We start from the raw sequence: 18,397 nt of genomic DNA, 5'->3' as shown, positions 1-18,397 counted from the left end.
ACAAGAGCTTTGATGTGAAATGTATAGAGATTACAACGTTTGACCTTTGGATGTGAATAATATTTGTTGTTGCTGCTGTGAAAAGATGTCTGCTTTGAGAGCAGTCTTTAAAAGGTGAAATAAATCAGCGCATTAGAGCTGGCGACAATTTTTACTGATTTTATGGTGTTCTACATCATGAAGTTATATAACTGTTCAGGCATGAAATAATTTATGAAGACTGGCCGCAGCGGCACCCATATAACAAACCGAGCGTTATAAAATGTCAGAAAGGTAATAGATGCAGGATTTGTATCCACGCCACCCTGCGCAGTCGGCTCAGAGCAGGCGCGCATCCACACAACTTTCTGCCGAGTCATCGGGACAGACGCGCACCTCCAGTCCGGGTCCGTGCGCTCCTCTGCAGGTCCGCTCATCTCCATCGTCGGCCCAGACAAGACTGAGATGTCAGGCCCGGTGAAACATGAACCGAGAGCACGGGGTGATCGTCAGAGGTCCGAAACGATCCACGTTGCCGTCAGAAGTCCCACGGACAGCCAAGACTTCACCATCAGAGGAGGCTGCACCGTCAGACAGGTCAGGACAACAAGCGCGCCACTGCTTTCGGGCTAAGGTCCTGTGCTTGGATCCTGTGTGCGCAGAAATGGCTTGATTTGCGCTTAAGCTGTAGCCTAATGTCCTTGGGAAAAAAAAGAAAGAAAGACAAAGTGTGTGTGTGTGTGTGTGTGTGTGTGTGTGTGTGTGTGTGTGTGTGTGTGTGTGTGTGTGTGTTTACACAGCTGAAATGGGATCTAGCAGAGCGTCAGGGAGTCCCGGCTGAGCGGCTGGTGCTGATCCACTCCGGCCGGGTCCTCAGAGAGTCAGAACTCCTGAGTCACCTTAAGGCACAAGATGGCTCAGTCAGCCTCTGCATGATCCAAAGGTACAGAGCAATGCAGGCCTGCGTGCGGTGAGGAGAGAGAGGAGCATCTTTTTTTGTATTTCTCTTTAACAATACACTAGAAGGAGGCAAAGGATGAGCAGGGAGACAGCCTGAACATAGAGCAGAGTAAAAATAAGACCAGGTTTTAGATCCCCTGAGCTCAACTTCAGGTTTTTTTTATGTCAAACACCAAGAAATTCACAAAGCATGATCTGTGACATGATGATTTCAGCAGGGCCTTTACAGAAGTATTCAACCAGATACATAGAGGCAACTAGGGGATTAGATCATTGTTAACGAACCTATTATTAAGGAAACTGATTCTCAGAGAGTTCACGCTCCAACATCTAAGTGACACTGAAAGATCCACATTAAAATGCTGAGGAAGCCTCTGCTGTTGTACATGTTTGTCCTCAGGTGAAGCCCTGCAGTCTATCTGTCCATGTGTCTGCTTACTGTTGTGAAGGATCTGCATTTGATGATATTCATGCAATTATTGATTACTTGTGTAGTCATTGCTTGTCACAATGTTATTAAGTTCATAGCACTGAAATGAGTATGAACCAGACAAAGATTCAGTCCATCCTTCTCAGGCCTCAGCATTCGTCTGCTGCGCCCACCAGTGATCCAGCTCCAGAAAAGGTCCGCTCACAGCTCACAGTCGTCCTCGATCCCGACCCTGATAACTTCACCCCATCTCCCACCTCTCCCCTCTGCCTGGGTAAGAACTGCACAGCACAGACGTCCCTGTGTAATCTCTGGTCTTCATTTTTCTTATCCTCTCTATCTGGCTCACATCCTCCTGTTCATTTGATCTGGTCTTGTTACCATAGTGGAAGGTCTGGACAGTCTTGGCCTAACAAACAGCGGCCCTGGCTTCTTCCCATCGCTCCAGCACCAGATGGAGAGCCAGCTGCTGGCTGACCCGGAGATGATGCGCCGTGTCCTGAGCAGCCCCTTCGTGCAGAGCACCCTGTCCACCTCCAGCCCTCAACTAGCCAGACAGCTCATTCTGTCTAATCCCCAAATTCAGCAGCTCCTGCAGACAAACCCAGAGGTGGGAGATATGCTTAACAACGCAGATGTCATCACACAGGTGGGGATAAAAAGAGGTCTCTGAGTGTGTGTTTGAGATCTGTTGGCCGTTTTGAGTGGCAGGGGTTAGTATGCCAAAGCACTGTCGTGTGTGTGTGTGTGTGTGTGTGTGTGTGTGTGTGTGTGTGTGTGTGTGTGTGTGTGTGTGTGTGTGTGTGTGTGCGTGCGTGCGTGCGTGTGCGTGTGCGTGCGCGCTCGCTGCCACTGTCCAGGTGCTGGAGCTCGCTAGGAACCCTGACATGATAGAGGAAGTGATGCACAATGAAGACAGAGCGTTAAACAATTTGCAGCCAGAGCAGGAAAACCCTGAAACCGTCGCTGGTGATTCTGATGGCCTTCAAAGGACTGACACAAAAAGTTTCAAACTATCACAGGTAAAGGTTTGGAAAATGAATGTTTTCCTGAACGATTTGTCTGGATAAAGTCAAACTAATCTTGTTTTTTTAATCTGTTGTCATCTCCTCTGTCTTTCAGGTCCAGACAGGAGTACCACCAGTGGTGACGACATCATCTGAGAATCAACAGCCGGCTGAGAGAGAAGGCGAGCAGATTCCTCCCCTCTCCAGTCACTCCACAGATCCTCTCAGAGGACTGACCGCTCCGTCCAGAGCTGATCCAAACCCTCAGAGCGCCATGACTGCAGGCACGAAAATACAAATCCACGGTTTCACTACACTAAGAGGAAAAGTAGAAGTTCATCCCCATGAGTGCCATGTGATAGTGAGCCAATCAAACCGCTGTGGCAAAGCTGCTATCATACAAACATATGCTTTCTCAGTTTGACGTTCGTACTCATGGCCATTTCCCCCAAAATGAACCAAAACAATATGCCATCAGTTTTAACAAGATAAACTGTATATGCATTCATTTCTCATTCCTCCTCTATCTGTGGCCTCCTCCCTCTTTCCTCAGGCATGCAGTCGCTGCTGGAGGAGATCACAGCCAGTCCAGGACTGATGGAGAGCCTGCTGTCTGGGCCGTACGTCAGCAGTCTCCTGAACTGCCTCAGCCAGAACCCTGACCTGGCTTCACAGGTGGCACGCACGCACGCACGCACGCACGCACGCACGCACGCACGCACGCACGCACGCACGCACGCACGCACGCACGCACAGTGGTAGAGGAAGTATTAGGATCCTTTACTGAAGTAGAAGTACTAAAATGCTGTAAGAAATACTCTGTTACAAGTAAAAGCCCTGCATTTGAAATGTGTCTTCAGTGAAAGTACAGAAATATAATCTTATTTTCACTTCATAGCATTTACTTCTTCCCAACCATGTACTTATGTTGTATGTGAGCATCTGAATCTCATGTAGGCTGCAATTCACAGGTGTGAAACCCGGCTAGAATCCCTCCCTAACCCCCACCTCTTGTTAACACACACAGCACATCCCCATAATCTCTGACACAAATCCTGCACACTCAGGCAGCTCTTACAACACTAACAGCTCTCATCTTCTTCCTGTTTCAGATGCTGCTGAGCCACCCTTTGTTCTCAGGACATCCTCAGCTGCAGCAGCAGATGAGACAGCAGATCCCTCTCTTCCTGCAACAGGTTAGTTTACTCTCCTCACGATTAAACATGCTGACCTGTCAATCATTTACTCGAACAACAGCTGTTTTGCTACAGAGATATCTTTGCTTGCCTTAAAACTGCTGTTTATTTTTTACATGGACACTGGTCCTCCATAATAAACTCCACAGAGCCGCTGCTCAAGCTCCAGTGTGTATTGTTTATGATCAGTATCTTCATTCTTAATGGTCATTTTTGTAGATGCAGACTCCAGAGCTGCTGTCAGCCATGTTGAACCCCAGAGCCATGGAGGCTCTGCTACAGATCCAACAGGCCCTACAGACTCTGGCTGCAGAGGCTCCAGCACTGATACCCACGTGAGTATAAATATGCAAAATGAACACACACAGTACACCTTAAACTGAAGATTACTCAGTTTCTAGGGAGAAGCAACACTTTCATGCAAATGCATTAAATTCATTGACCACCTCATGTCTGTCCTGCAGGGTTGGACTTGGGACCACTGGAGCCAGTGCTGATGCTGCCAATGAGCAAGGATCTGACTCTGTCCTCAACAACCAATCAAGAAGTGGTCCCGGGGTTGCCATGGTGACAGAGCAGCAGCAGCAGAAGTTTGTACAGCAGATGCTACAGGCGCTGGCTAACAGCGATTATGGGGTATCTCAGTGTTTCCTTACAATGACGTTGTCTGCTTCTGCAATTGATGTGAACTGCTCCTGAATTGGAAAAATCACCAGTAAATAACAGTTTTAGGCCTAAAACCATGTGGAAACATCTCTTTACAATGCTGGCCTCATTATTCTCACAGAAGGCAAGTACATGATACAACATGTTAACTTACAACCTCATTCCAAAGAAGTTGGGACAGGAGCAACAAAAGACTGGGAAAGATGTGGAACGCTCCTAAAACACCTGTTTGGAACATTCCACATGCTTCTTCCACAATCTGTGCAGTAAAGATGCTACTGTGGCTCTGTAGTACCACACTGCACCACATCTGGACACATCCAGCTGTGATGTTTGAGGTAGTCAGAGGGTCCACAGATTTACACCTTTCAACCAACAGAGGCCAGTGCAGCTGTGTTTTTCCCTCTCAGAGACACACAAACTGTTTACTCATTCTTTTTGATCACGTTCTTGTCATAATTAAGATTTTAATGAACTCTCCTCTCATGTCCTGTCATGTCCTGTCAGGTCCATGGTGAGGAGTTCCAGGAGGAGCTGGAGCAGCTGAGCTCAATGGGCTTCAGAGACAGACAGGCAAACCTTCAGGCCCTCATCAGCACAGGAGGAGACGTCACCACTGCAGTACATCTGCTCAGTCCCTGACACACACACACACACACACTCACACACACACACACATACACACAGATACACAAGTGAATCCACGTATACTGACATTTACATGTAAGCACTGACACTCAAACATGATGATAATAATAATATAAACTTATGATTATCAACAATGACAAAGTGCTTTAGAAAAATGAACATCACAGGCATGTAAGCCATATTTATATTGCTGCACTTTCAAAGACACACTTATATTCATTCCTCTACTTCCAATCCTAACCTCTGTCTGCAGTCCTTACCTCACACACATATATACAGAAGGAGGATGTTTCCTTCCCCTCCAGAGTGAGTGCTGTAGGGTAACATTAGGGTAGAAACAAAAGAACACAATCGCTTTCACTCTGTCATAGACGGGCATTTATGAAGGTCTGTACAGGTACTTAAATCCACCTCATATATGTAGACTTGTAGCAGTTACATACACATTCAGAGACAGTCAGATGTTCTGGTTCGTAAGCTCAGGCCCTGCTGTCGTGTCTTGTCCACCACAGGCTGCAAAGATCTGACATTCCAGGTAATCCTAAAGTTTGTCTCAGGACTCAGCTCTAAAAGATGTGTTTAAAATGGTTGAGGTTGACTCCGCACAGGATTGCAACGCTTTTGGAACTTCCACACTTAATGAGTGACGCTCATGATGATGACGGTGATGATGACGGTGGTGATGACGAGGATTGGGATGACACTGGTGAGACAGTTCTTAGAAAGCCTTTGTGCCTAACTATCTTTCACTGGGATTTTCTGTTCTTTCCTTAAGCGTATATTCAGCTCCAGTAAAAGCACCGTGCTGCAGTGTTTTTGTGCCATGAGGAGCGGGTACATTTGTGTCCCTTTGGATTTCACTACACAATGACTGAGCAGCATGCTTTCACTCATCGAGCTGACTTTTGGATCAGATGTAATCAGTAACAACTGCGAGATGCTGTTCTGTTATTTACTGGTTTGTGTCATTTAACATTATTCTATTGTCCCTCAAATATGTATTTATATCCTATTTGTCATTTTAACATGAATTCATGATGATGGCGAGCTCTGTAAAGCATGCTGTGCTCCCTTTATGCCGCGGTGGTCACTCTAAGGTGAACAGTTTTGCAGTAGAGTTAACAGTTCAGTTATTTCAACAGTAGTTTATGGATGTTCCAAATTATTATTTCCATTATAGATTTTTTTATGATTACCATATCAATCATTTAGCCTATAAAATGTCAGAAGATACTGGAAAAACATCAATCACAACTTCCCAGAGTGACGTCTTCAAGGGGCTTCTTCTGTTCAACTAAAACTCCAAAAATGTTCAATTTACAATGAAATGAAACCTAGAAAAGCAGCAAATCCTCACATCTGAGAGCTAAAAACACTTAATGTTGTACTCAGAGTTAGCGTAGTGATCATTAGCACCACCTGACTGTCTCAATAAAGACACAAATGAAACAGAAACTGGTCTGCCATCTTTGATTGATCAAACGCGGTATATTACCATACAGTCACCAGTGTAACTATTACATATAATCCATCAGCCCTTTTTACTGAATTTGAGAAAAAAAAAATCCTCTATTCATCAAAATGAGTTTACAGACCAAACTTCATTGCAGAGGTATTTTCCCAGGCTCTTCTCTGCACTACTTACATCTACTCAACTATGAACACCAGAGGGCAGTTACACTGAACCTCTTCAGTGATACCAGCTTTTTTGATGGAATTATGCAGACACATAATATTTCATTTCTGAGTCACAGATCTCACTTGATTCTTCATGATTGTCATATTATTTACCTCCCTGATGTCTGGGTCTGATGTTCAACAGTGTTAAACCACAATCATGGCAAAAATTATGTCATTTACTTATATAAACTCACGCCAAATAAGCACAAAGTCATAATTAAAGGCTATTAGTGAGCATAATAGGATGTATGTGTGTGTGTGTGTGAATGTATGTATGTACGTATGTGTGTGTGTGTGTGTGTGTGTGTGTGTGTGTGTGAGAGAATGTTGTGCTGTTTTCAGTTCCTGGTTTCGTGTCCTCGCTCTCAAAGACCTCGTGGATTAACTGACGCCCAGGACACGTACTTCAACATCAGATGTGTGTGTATGTGATCCACTTGACAACCTGTGTGTGTTCGTCTATTGCTGCCAGACTGAGGGGGCTTTAATCTCTAGTGGTGTGTGCTTGTATGTGTGTGCGCCTGTTCGTCTGGATGTGTGAGATATGAGAGTAGCCAAGGGGGGTTTTCTGGATTAGAAGCTCCTAAAATATTCGGGTTGAGGTTTGGAGATGAGTCACACCACGAAAACATCTCCACGGTGCTGAGTGGGGGTCTGTGTTTGGCAGAGAGTGTTGGGGGCACCGCGGTCACAGTCACCTGTGTGTCACAGAGCCTTGACCTGATCTGACCTTTAGTGCGGCAAAGCTATCGTCAGCGTGGCCAGACCTGCCAGCACGCTGTAGCAGAGAGAAGCTAAATCTAAATCCCTTTCATCGTTGCACTTTTGAAGATTGGATTTTGAGATTGCTCGGTGCATTTGGCAGGTGATGTCAGCGTGTGAAAGGTGGTTTGACAGATCAAATGATATAAACACGATTTGCAGGAGCTTGCAACTCAACTAATCCATTTAAAGATGCTAACTTGTCAGCTAAGCAGCTTAGTTCATTAAAAATCGATTCAAAAGCAGATTAGAGGAATCAGAGATTGTTTGGAGTCATCTGAAACATAACATTGTGTTAAATGAAGCAGATTTTGTCAGGTGGTAAATCATTATAGTAACTCAAATGCATTTTTTCAACAACTTATGGTATATTTTTGATGATTGGACAAACTGACTGGCTTGACAGGTTTTAGGAAATTGTGACCAACATTTTACACCATTCTCTGATTTTATTGAGAGCATAAAAATCGAAGAAACAATTGTCATTAATCGTTAATGATGTTAGTTGCGGCCTCAGTTCCCAGTGTCATGGAGATGTCAGCAAACATTTAAATATGCAGTAAACAATTAAACACAGGATTCCAAAACTTGAGGCATGAAATATTCAACCAAAACCATCATCAGTTCATTTCTTTTCCATATTTGTGCAGCTGCGAATCATCCTAATACAGTGACTGCAAAGCCAAAAAGCTAATTGTCCCTTGTAGGTGTTGCAGGTTTCTTACAGCAGTGAAACAAAAACATAAAAGTTCTGAACATAAAACATACTTTTTTGCACGGTTGGGTTCATTTTTGGCTTAAAACTTTTAAAAAGCTTTTTCCTATAAGAAAATTTAGCTCAAGGCATTGGTCCATCATAACTTGCTGTCTGTGCAAATAGATTTTCTGCAACAACATTACTGTGAATCTTCAAAGCGCAAACTATTGAAATACCACAATTCTCTTCAAACTCAAAGAGCTAATATCCACTCTATCTCTAACTGCTGTGTTTTCCTTTGTTGTGTACTACAAGAGGTTCAGATCTCATTCACAAAAAAAAGCACTTTTTTGGTCCCAATTCAAATGCACTGTCAAACATACACTGTGATGGCACTTAGGCTGTGTTTTGAAATGTTTTCAGCATCACAAACGCACCACAGGATCATACTGATTCTGCACTGAAGTGCTAATGAGCAGATCAAACCGAAGCTGTCACTACTGCACAAGCTTCTCCGTGTCTCTGCGCGACAGCTGAAACAATGCTTTGCTTCTCATCTTCACTGAGATATGAACTACATATGGAGAGCGGATCATAAAGTGTGGGCACGCTCACAGCTATGTGAAGCTCTGTTGAGGCACAATGCAATGTTAACAACAGAATGCCATCAAACAGACGTTCGTCATCTTTTAACTGAGCATGTTAACATAATAATGTTAATTAGTACTTAACACAAACTACAGCTAAGGATTGTCATTAGATTTGCAGGTATTGGGTCATAAATCAAAGTACTCATGATGGCACTAGACGAAAGGTGAGGGGATGACCAAAGTTATTACCATTTATTCTCTAGAGATATTTCACTAAAAGCACCAATGTCAACCTGATAGTGGCACTAACGGAAAAGTCAGAGAATGACCAGAGTCAGCACGATTCATGGCCTGGAACCTGTGAACCAGCCAAACCATCACACAGATGCAGCGATACTTCACTGAATGAGTGACAACTTTGACCTGCAGATGGCGCTACAAGAGAAGTCAGGGGATGAAGGAAGTCATTGGAATTCATCTTGAAGGGATCTTGAGTATCTGCAGTTAATTTCACTATCTGATGGTCGTTGAGAAATTTCAGTCTGGGGAAGAGTGGAGGACCGGCCGACCATCCCTCAAAACATGGCTAAAAACTGATGCTGGCCTCTTTTGATCTGCTGTGGTGGTCATGGTGACGACTTGAGGCTGATGACGTGCCTCTCGACCTCCATGGCCATATCAGGGATGCTCCTCCTGATGTCCAGCGACAACACGTTCTCCTCGTCCAACGGAGGCTCTAACACATCAAACTGGGAGCGCAGCAGGTCTGCTTTCATGTAATGTCCCCTCCGGGCCACCATCCTCTGGTGAAGGAGATCATAGTCACCGTGTAGGAAGAGAAAGAAGACATCAGGAGAGGCGGGGGGCAGGACTTCTTGGCCTGGACCGGTAGAGGAAGCGAGGGCTTTGGTGCCATAGAGCAGGATCTGCCTGTACAGGCGCTTCAGGGCGGAGCATGCCACGAGAGCGTCGGAGCCTGAACACCTTTCTCTGGGATCAGAAGACACACGTGAGCGCAGAATCAGTGAGAACTGCTGAACTGCACACTGGAATGTCGCCTGGTTAACAAGAAAAATGTTAAAAACTGTGGGGAGACAAACTAAAGAAACTTAAAGTGAACTCTGGTGACAAACAGCTGAAGAGGAGGAGGAGGTGAAGAGAAAAGAAGGGACACTGGGATGAGCTGATGGAGAACAAGTAAGTGTATGAGTGTGGAAGAGTTAAGGAAAAGAAGTCTTTGATGCCGCCAGACATTTTAAGAAAGAGATGGCATACTTCTCAGCTCTCCCCCACCTCTTCTCCGCTCTCTCGCTCACTTCATCTGTCTTTACTTTCCCAAACTCCCTTTCCTCGCTCTCTGGTTTTCATCTCAATTTTCAAAACCATCTTTGATATTTTTGATCTTTTTCTCCCACAATTTCACGCCTGCGTATCCACACCTCGCTGCTCTGCTCCCTCTCACTCTCTAAACCCATCTTCTCCTCCATGTCTGTCATTACCAAAGTATGCAGTGTTTTCAGTGCATGTGCGTGATAGTCTGTGTATATAAGAGGTTTGTTTATTCTTACCTCTCGATGACTTCATGTAGTTTGAGAAGCCAAGGCAATCTGTCCTGAAGAGACAAACAACAACTGGATACACTTTTGTGGTAAACAGCATGTTGTCGACTTATTTAATCATTGTTGACAGCAGCTGTTAATCTTGTTAAGAAATGTCTGTCAGGGTGTGTCCCCTCGCTGAATGTTAGTCCAACATTGTCTCTGTTTTAGCTGTTTTTGGTCTCTACCAACTCCTGAGGGAAATATCTGACTCTTTTGATGCTAAATGCTTCACTATGTTCACAAGAACTGTGCCGTTTGGTGCTGAGCAGGTAGTGTACAGTCGGTTTTTACTAAAAAAAGCTGCCAGCTGTGGCTGAAAATGATGCTGAGAGCAGTTACAGTGACTCTAAACAGTAACGCTGGCTCGAAAGTCGCTGTAAAGCTCAGTAAAGTGGGGAGCCGCAGATTCAGGTGATAAATCACTGTAGGTACAAACGACCCCGTCCACATTGTCATTTGATACTCTGTCATTAGAAAAATATTGATTGTAGTTGCTTGAAATGAGAAAAATAAATCTTGTTCTTCACTTGATTTCAGACGTTTACAGCTTTAAGCATTTTGCCTGCCCGGAGAAGCGAGAGAGGGCACTATGACCAGACTCAGCTGTGGTGAATTCAATCAAATGCACTCCTGATTTCAGCATATCATCGACCATCAGAGGGACAAGCTGCAGGGTGAGTTGAGCCTGCAGCGGTGAAGCCACACTGCATCATCACACTAAAGGCTGTTTCAGAAATTCACCAAAAATATTCCCCTCTCCTCTAAAAATACTGCATTCAGGTACAGAAGTCATACCTGGAAAAAAAAAAAAAGTTAAAAAATGAAGCAGCTGCAGCAGGCACAGTGCAGCAGAAGCTGTTTATGGTGGATCTGATTATTCCAAGTCAGAACTCACACTGCCAATATTTTCTTTTCAATGGACTTAACTCAAAGAACCAATCAGGGAATCAAACAGAGATCAGACGGCAGACATGGCAGCACAAACGCATCTTTGATTACACTGCAATCAGAAATAGAATCCAGTCCTAATTTGGTTACAACTGATCTGGAGTCACGTTTTTTTTCCTCACTGCAGGGCCTTTCATCTGAAGAGCTGAACTCGATTGAGAGGAATCACATTCTCTCATGTCCCGTTCGGTTATGCCAACCTCAACCTGCCAACTCTAATACTGGCATGAAAGACACATTTTTGCCACAGCCTGACAGTAATCCCAAATTTACATTTCTGCTTCACCTCATCATTCATTCTCAAACTGCCAAATGTTGAGCATTTTTAAAGTATGCCAAAGCATTGGACAGAGCAGGTCCCCGGGTAATTCTCAAAGCGAGTGGGAGGTTATCATCAGCCACCAAACACCGCTACCAGCAAACTGCTGCCAAACGTTGGCAGAGGTTGCTCTGCCTGCAAGCGTGTAAGCTCAATTTTGGCAGGTAGCCAGTCAATTGTTTGGAGGTCTCCCTTTATTTTGAAAGTCAGCATGGACAGGGAAAAGATAGATGTCGAACAAACAGAAAATAAATCCCTCGACTGCACTTTAGGACCGTGGGCTGGGATGAAAAGCTCCGTTTCCCTCCCCGCTGCTCTCACTGTCTGCTCCACTGACGCTTCCTCCAGACACTTGTTGAGTTACTGTGGCTGCAAGTCTGAGACAATGATTGACTCATGACAGAAGAGAAATGGCTCAGTCCATAAATGAGTGGCATTCAACTTGAGCTGACAAGACACACACACACACACACACACACACACACACACACACACACACACACACACACACACAGACACACACCCCTGGGCTGACCTGGTCTGTGAGTGGTTCACCATGAGCCATCTTCTCAATGTTCTCCTGTGGGTGGAAGCAATCCCCTTCATGCAGCGGCCAGCCCAGCTGATGAGTGGATACAAGTGAGTGTTTAGTCATACTGTGTGCAGACACATGATGCAGGTGTGTGTGTGTGTGTGTGTGTGTGTGTGTCTGTCTGTCAATTACCTTTTCTGATAGGAAGGCTCCTAAAGTGCTTCTGCATAAGAAAAGACATAAGAGAATTGACATAGTGAGATAATTAAGTTCAAAACATGTTTACTGTCACAGATGCTGGAGTTTAGAGCTTGAATGATTCATTGGAATGACTAATCCATTAGTGAAAATTAATCAGCAACTATAATGATGATCAAAGAACATTCTGAAACATTTCTCAAGTGAAATATGAAACAGGACCCAGTTCCAGCTTCTTAATCAGGAGCACATTCTGCTTTTCTGTGTCTGATACTACAGTAAATTGCATATCTTTGATTTTTGGAATTTTGGCAGACAAAACAAGGAATTTGAGCCTTGGGCTTTAGGAAAATCTGATTATCATTTGTTGCTATTTTCTGATATTTTATAGCCAAAATAATTAAATGGTCAACTGAGAAAGAAATTGGCTGGTTATCGGATAATGAAATCAGTTGTTAGCTGCAGCTCTGCAGTCGTATTCTGGTGTTAATGCACCTCCTTTACAGGACTGGCTTATTGTAAGCCAATTATGTAATGAGACATAGTTAATAAAGTAGCACCTAGTGATCACTGATGTAGGCAAATCTAATTTATTTTCTCCAAAGCATTTAAACATCATATACTCCACTCAATGTGCCTCTCGTGCCACCCTGTCAGCCTGTTGTAAATAAACATAAACAGACAGTATACATACTTTCCAGAGCCTGAGACTCCCATTATGATGTAGATCATCCTGTTTGTGGGATCTAGAGGGATCCTGTCCTGAAATGGATCGAAGAAGACGGAGACAAATGTCTTTACAGCTGATGCCATAAACTTGTCTGCATGCCCAACAAATCGTACATAAGAATATAACGATGTACAACGATGCGCTCATATAACCTACCGTTATAATGAACCAGTGGTGTTGGCGTAGCTGCTGGGATCTTAACTCGATAATGACAACGGAAACTCTGCACAGGTGTAACCTTCCAATGAACAGGTGCTATCAGTTCTGATGTGCAAACATTTTTTACCTTTTTTGGCGGCTGAGAAAAGACAAAACTGTCATTGACAGGAAAGAAGCGGAAACAATAAGTGTCACATGCTTGAATGAGGCGATAATATCCCACGAGAGCAACACAACAATTTTCATGACTTGAACCATTGCCGTTGTTTGTCTTCCGGAGAACGTGATGACGCACGACGCACGTCAGTTAAAGACGCGTTTAAAGGGACAGCGCGCTGTTCAGTAACGTTCAAATGACGTTTCTGCTAAATTGACGTCATTATTGATGAAAATATAACGACCTCCCAGTTCAGATGAGTTATGTCCGAAGCTGCTTCTGATCACAGGTTCGATCTCCGTGTGAAATAATGTATAATAATGTGTTTCATTTTTCAAAATATCAGATTTTTACACAAATGTTCATGTCGATGCGCAACTTAACGGTAATGCAATTAAGATTTCCCAACACCTTATATGCAGCTGGGAGTCTGTATATTTTACCATGATTATTTAATCAGTAGCCTAAAAAATAATGGGTTCAGAGAGCCCTCGAAACTTAGCACATAACTTGAGTGAATGTTTTTTTCTGAATTATGAAAATTGTAGAAGGACTATATTTGAAATTCCACAGGGCGGGTGATTTGCATGTGACACCACACGCGTGGGATCAATAATTGCAACGGAAAGGTTCGTGTTTAAATTTGGAAAGAAAAGAGGTGAGCAGATAGAGAGAGAGAGAGAGAGAGAGAGAGGGAGAGAGAGAGAGAGAGGAGGGAAAAAGCCATCCTCCCTCCTGTAGATCCATCAGTGGGCAGGCAGGAGACGGATGCAAGCTCTCCTCCCTCCCGCTCTGTTGCATCCATCCATTCTCTTATCCATCCATCCATCCATCCATCTCACCATCCACCCATTCATTCCCAAGGGCGTCACAAGGGGTGACAAGACCCGACCGAAAGGCGCATGCATGTATGCGTGTGTACGCGTGAGTCTTCCGTGTATGTGCGTCTGCTGTGCCCGTGGATCCACTGACATGAGGAGCTGAGACAGAACCGACAGGAGGATGAAAATGCTCCGGTTTCGCAGCCCAAGCATCCGCTCCTTGGACCAGGAGGTCCTCTGCACGATCCGGTTACTGGACGACTCCGAGATCTCCTGCAGCATCCAGGTAAACGAAGCCTCATCTACCTCATGCATTGTCCTCTGTGATTATTGCAAATACAACGTGGACGCAGCAGATGAATTTCCTTTAATTATACGTTTGGATTGTAACTATTCTCGATTTAAGGCTGCAACAACCCCGTGATGATTGGAATTATCCTCATCATATCGTCATTTTTGTTCAACAAAGACCATTTTGAACGTGTTGTTCTTGTAGTTTCCACGCTGCTGTGATTTACTGGAGAGGTTGCATGTTTTGCTCTACACTGCCAGCATGAGATGGTTATGTAGTGATGAGATTTAGAAAAAAAAAAAAAAAAAGAGAGAGAGAGAGAGAGAAAAGCATACCCACTAGTCATCCGAGCAAGATGTGACCCACACGGAGGGAAGTTAGGATGAAGTTTGGTTCATAGCAGAGGAGCTGCTGGAGCTCAATGGGTGTGGTGGTGATGATGGTGATGAGGATGATGATGCTGTTTTGGTTATTGATTGAAATCAGTCTGTGTAGCTCTGTGTGTGTGTGTGTGTGTGTGTGTGTGTGTGTGTGTGTGTGTGTGAATGGAGAGAGAGATGGAGACTCCTGTTGTTTGCCTATGGAGGTGATGATACATGTTTCCACTCAGCCGGCTTCAAGTGGCCCACCAGACAGCCAAGACCGTCACTCCTGTGTAGCAAAATCTGAGCGTGTGATTGGTAACTATCAGGTTCAAATCAAACAGCCTTTGGAGTCAGAGACAATTTGAGAAACCTTAATTGTTGAAAGAGTAACTGCACCCATGGAAATACACTTCTATTCATCACTTTTCGTGGCAAAATGTGGCTTAATGTGCCACCCGGTGAATGAGACAAGCAGGAGGAGCTCTGCCACATTTGCATGTAAACTGCTATACTGAAATGTAATCAGGAAAAAAAAGGTGTATACTTAATGAAGAGGTGGCTTTACAGGATCATGCCATCTGCTGAAATGTCAAAGTCAGCCAGATCAAAAGAGCTGATCTGTGAGTTGTAGCCTGCAGCTTAATATTTGGTGTTTCCCTTCATCATTTATCAGTTTTGAGTGGATTTTGTGTTGTTTCCGTCCCAGGTGGGGCGGCTATAGCTAATGGATGGGTCAGCTTATGTCCAAACCATCATCTTAAAACTGGAAAACTGACATAAAAGAACTAACACCTGATCACGGGATCTAGTAAATGGATGGTAGGCTGTAGCTAATCTCATTTGAATACTGAGACCTTTCTGGGCTGCTTGAACAAAGGAGAATAAAAGTTTCCCCTGTTTACACAAACAAATTAGATCCTGTGTGGCGCCTGGTCCCCTCCAGCTCTGAGCTGCAGCTGCTGCCAGAGAGATAAAAGTAAAATCCTGTGAATCTTCCAAATTATGACTCATAGTTATAGAGCACACACAAGTTTCATAGAGGACAGTGCATAAAAAATACGTGCAATGCCACAGTATACGAACGCTCTTCCATTAAATTCTATTCAGCATTGCACCAAATCTTTCACAGCAGCACCAGCTTGTTGACAACCCAGTGAGTTGAACAGAGTTGAGAGCGCCGTGAGTGAACGCAGCTCCGAGCAGCACCCCATCTCATCCTGAGCCGCCTTCAGAGGAAGTTGTCAGATGCCTCTGCCGTGCTGCCTGACCCTGAAAGACTGAAAACACTCGCTGCATGTCAAACTAACTGTCTCGCTGGTCTTCTACATGCACGTAATCAATGATTTACAAAACACCACAAAGTGCACAGAGAGAGGAGGAGGGGCGGAGCGAGGTTGTGTCTGCTTCTTTGTGTTACACAGGCATGTAACCCCGCGTGCTTGTGTCCCTGAGAGCACAAAAGTGTGTTAAACTCTGTGTACACATCTGAGAACATTAAGGTGTGGCTTTTCAGGTCCGAGATGGTGAAAGTGCGTACGTGCTTTCAGCTGTGTGCCCGTGTATCTGTACACGATAAGGAAATGGACATTTATATTTCCAGCTAACTGCATTTTCCAGGGCTTTCTTTAATGGCTTTGTGTTCCGGTGCTGAGCTGCTCCTTCCTACATATTTCATGACATCCTGTGCTCCTCATGCTAACAACAGCACTTCTCCTCTTTCCACTGTTCGGAGACTTCCATATCTCACTTAATCTGCTTATTTTCTTTCTCTGCAGTGTCGCTGTCTGTCTTTCTTTTGTTCTGTCCATTCTGCTCCTGCTGTATCAGGATGAGACGGCGAGGACAGTGCTGAATTGATTGCCATCTTAAAATCGAATGAGAAAATTGTTCTCGAATTGAGTAGTTTGCTTAATGTGAGTCTGGGATACTTTTATTTCCTTTAACTTTGCTCTAAGGCATCAGTTCTTGACTTTGAATAAAACATGGGTGCATTAACCAGGCACAATGTTTGGCACGGCATGGGTTATCCTGATGAACTCAAGGCTTAAAAATATCAGTTTTAAGCAACTCTGCTTTAAAATGCATAAATGTTTTTGACTGGAATAGTCATTACCGAACATGTCTTGTTAGTGCAAGTGACAAAATAAAAGTTTATTTGCACGCCACCTTCCAACAACAAGGCAATTCAAACTGCTTTGCATGAGGCATAAAGGCATTAACACAAGATATAAAAGAGACACAAGATTGTATGAAAAGACACATGTAGATAGGATATTAAGAGTAAAATAAAATAGAAGATAAATATAAACTTAAAATTGATAAAAGTACAAGATATGGATGAACAGTCCCAAACTGAATTCAATGAAAGGCAGAGCAAAGAGAGAAGTTTTGGAGCAGACCTGAAGCTTTCAGGGAGTTTGTTCCAGGACACTTTTTATTATTATTTTTTATTTATTTTGACATGATTGGGTGAAAATCACTGCACACCATGCTTTATCCACCACATGTTTCCAGCTATCATGGCTTAACCAGGGTGGTATCTGAGGCTGTTCCCTTACACACAATTCACTGATCAGCCATGTGACCAATAAATTGATAGATACTATTATCAACATCATTTTCTTCATCAACAGTATTTTAAAATATTATTACTCTTAGTAACAAAAATTGCAAGAGAACTATAAAATACCATAAATGCAGAACAATAATACACATTCATGGGTAAAACTGTCCATTTTAAACAAATTCCGCATTTTTTTAACCCTGTTTTTCTAAGATTTAAAGTGAAATGATAGAAAGGTAGAATATAGTGATGATCTACTCATGATAGTTCATAAACCTTACAGTGAGGTCACTACGAGGGGGACGGAGGGTTCTTCTGTTCTGGTTAATGAAATGTGAGTGTGCATATTGTGCAGCAGGAAGAGCTGGATGTGTTTTCTCCATCAATAAATACACATTTAGATGGATTTTTTTTTTTTTTTTTTTAACAGTTTCTAGGTCACAAGACATGACAACAGCCTGCAGCAGAGCATAATTATTTTGAAGATGTTTACTGTGACTCTAAGAATAGCTTGACATATAATAAGGCAGGTAGAGAGAGGGTGTGGGTTTGTGGCAGTGTGTGTGCTCAGGTGTGTGTGTGTGTGTGTGTGTGTGTTTGGTATGTGTGTCTACAGCCCAGGGGGTTGAATGTGTGCAGCCTGCTGCTCTCATGTCCACTGGTAATGTTAAGTCAGACCTGCTGCATGAGAGACACGTCAAGATCAAACCACAGTGACCTCCTCTGCTTTTCAACTCCTCTCGCCCTTCATCATCCACTCGTTTTCTTCTCATCCTCCCATCTGTCCCTCCCTCATCTCCTCCAAGCTCCCCCATTTCACCCCACTTTTTCCCTGCTCCACTTTCGGCTTCATATTTACTCCTCCGACCACCTTTTCGCACTCTCTATATTCACGTCTCATCCTCTTCCTGCCTCCCTCCTCTCCTTCTGTCTCTCTTTCTGCCTCCTCCTTCTCTGTGACACATCATGTATAATTAAGGGAGATCACTGTTCTTCATGAGGCCAACATCAGTCAGCTGTCAGCGATGCGCTACACCATGAGTGTGTGTCCGTGTGCACATGTACAGTGTGTGTGTGTGTGTGTGTGTGTGTGTGTG

The 18,397-nt window shown here is 43.8% G+C and overlaps 3 protein-coding genes across 8 annotated transcripts in view; 2 read left to right on the top strand and 1 right to left on the bottom strand.

Moving 5' to 3' along the window:
* Positions 1 to 358: 358 nt before the first annotated feature.
* Positions 359 to 6,332, top strand: LOC143321326 (ubiquilin-1-like). The gene is made up of 11 exons (XM_076731621.1): positions 359 to 576; positions 780 to 922; positions 1,516 to 1,643; positions 1,756 to 2,018; positions 2,230 to 2,391; positions 2,492 to 2,660; positions 2,930 to 3,051; positions 3,489 to 3,572; positions 3,792 to 3,907; positions 4,037 to 4,208; positions 4,746 to 6,332. Exons 1-11 carry the CDS (start codon positions 445 to 447, stop codon positions 4,878 to 4,880), a joined length of 1,626 nt encoding a protein of 541 aa, XP_076587736.1. The 5' UTR covers positions 359 to 444; the 3' UTR covers positions 4,881 to 6,332.
* Positions 6,333 to 7,684: 1,352 nt separating this feature from the next.
* LOC143320401 (putative gluconokinase) lies at positions 7,685 to 13,383 on the bottom strand. 2 transcript variants are annotated; one of them, XM_076729972.1, is made up of 6 exons: positions 13,100 to 13,383; positions 12,908 to 12,975; positions 12,208 to 12,238; positions 12,019 to 12,105; positions 10,184 to 10,227; positions 7,685 to 9,605 (listed from the first exon to the last, which is right to left on the bottom strand). In XM_076729972.1, exons 2-6 carry the CDS (start codon positions 12,943 to 12,945, stop codon positions 9,242 to 9,244), a joined length of 564 nt encoding a protein of 187 aa, XP_076586087.1. In that variant the 5' UTR covers positions 12,946 to 12,975; positions 13,100 to 13,383; the 3' UTR covers positions 7,685 to 9,241. The 2 variants fall into 2 exon arrangements, with proteins under 2 accessions (XP_076586087.1, XP_076586089.1); XM_076729974.1 differs by lacking the exons at positions 10,184 to 10,227; positions 12,208 to 12,238 and having other exon boundaries at positions 7,724 to 9,605.
* A 97-nt stretch (positions 13,384 to 13,480) lies between these two features.
* Positions 13,481 to 18,397, top strand: part of frmd3 (FERM domain containing 3) — a 54,071-nt gene continuing 49,154 nt past the window's right edge. For 3 of the 5 annotated variants that reach the window (XM_076729968.1, XM_076729969.1, XM_076729967.1), the window contains exon 1: positions 13,759 to 14,366. In XM_076729968.1, coding sequence (XP_076586083.1) covers positions 14,262 to 14,366 — 105 coding nt within the window. In that variant the 5' untranslated portion in view covers positions 13,759 to 14,261. Of the gene's footprint in view, positions 14,367 to 18,397 lie in introns of all 5 variants that reach the window. The other 2 variants (XM_076729970.1, XM_076729971.1) reach the window with 2 other exon arrangements.

This window comes from Chaetodon auriga, chromosome 5 (genome assembly GCF_051107435.1).
Source record: "Chaetodon auriga isolate fChaAug3 chromosome 5, fChaAug3.hap1, whole genome shotgun sequence".
NCBI classification, from domain to species: Eukaryota; Metazoa; Chordata; class Actinopteri; order Chaetodontiformes; family Chaetodontidae; genus Chaetodon; species Chaetodon auriga.
This window is presented reverse-complemented; position numbering and strand designations above follow the sequence as displayed.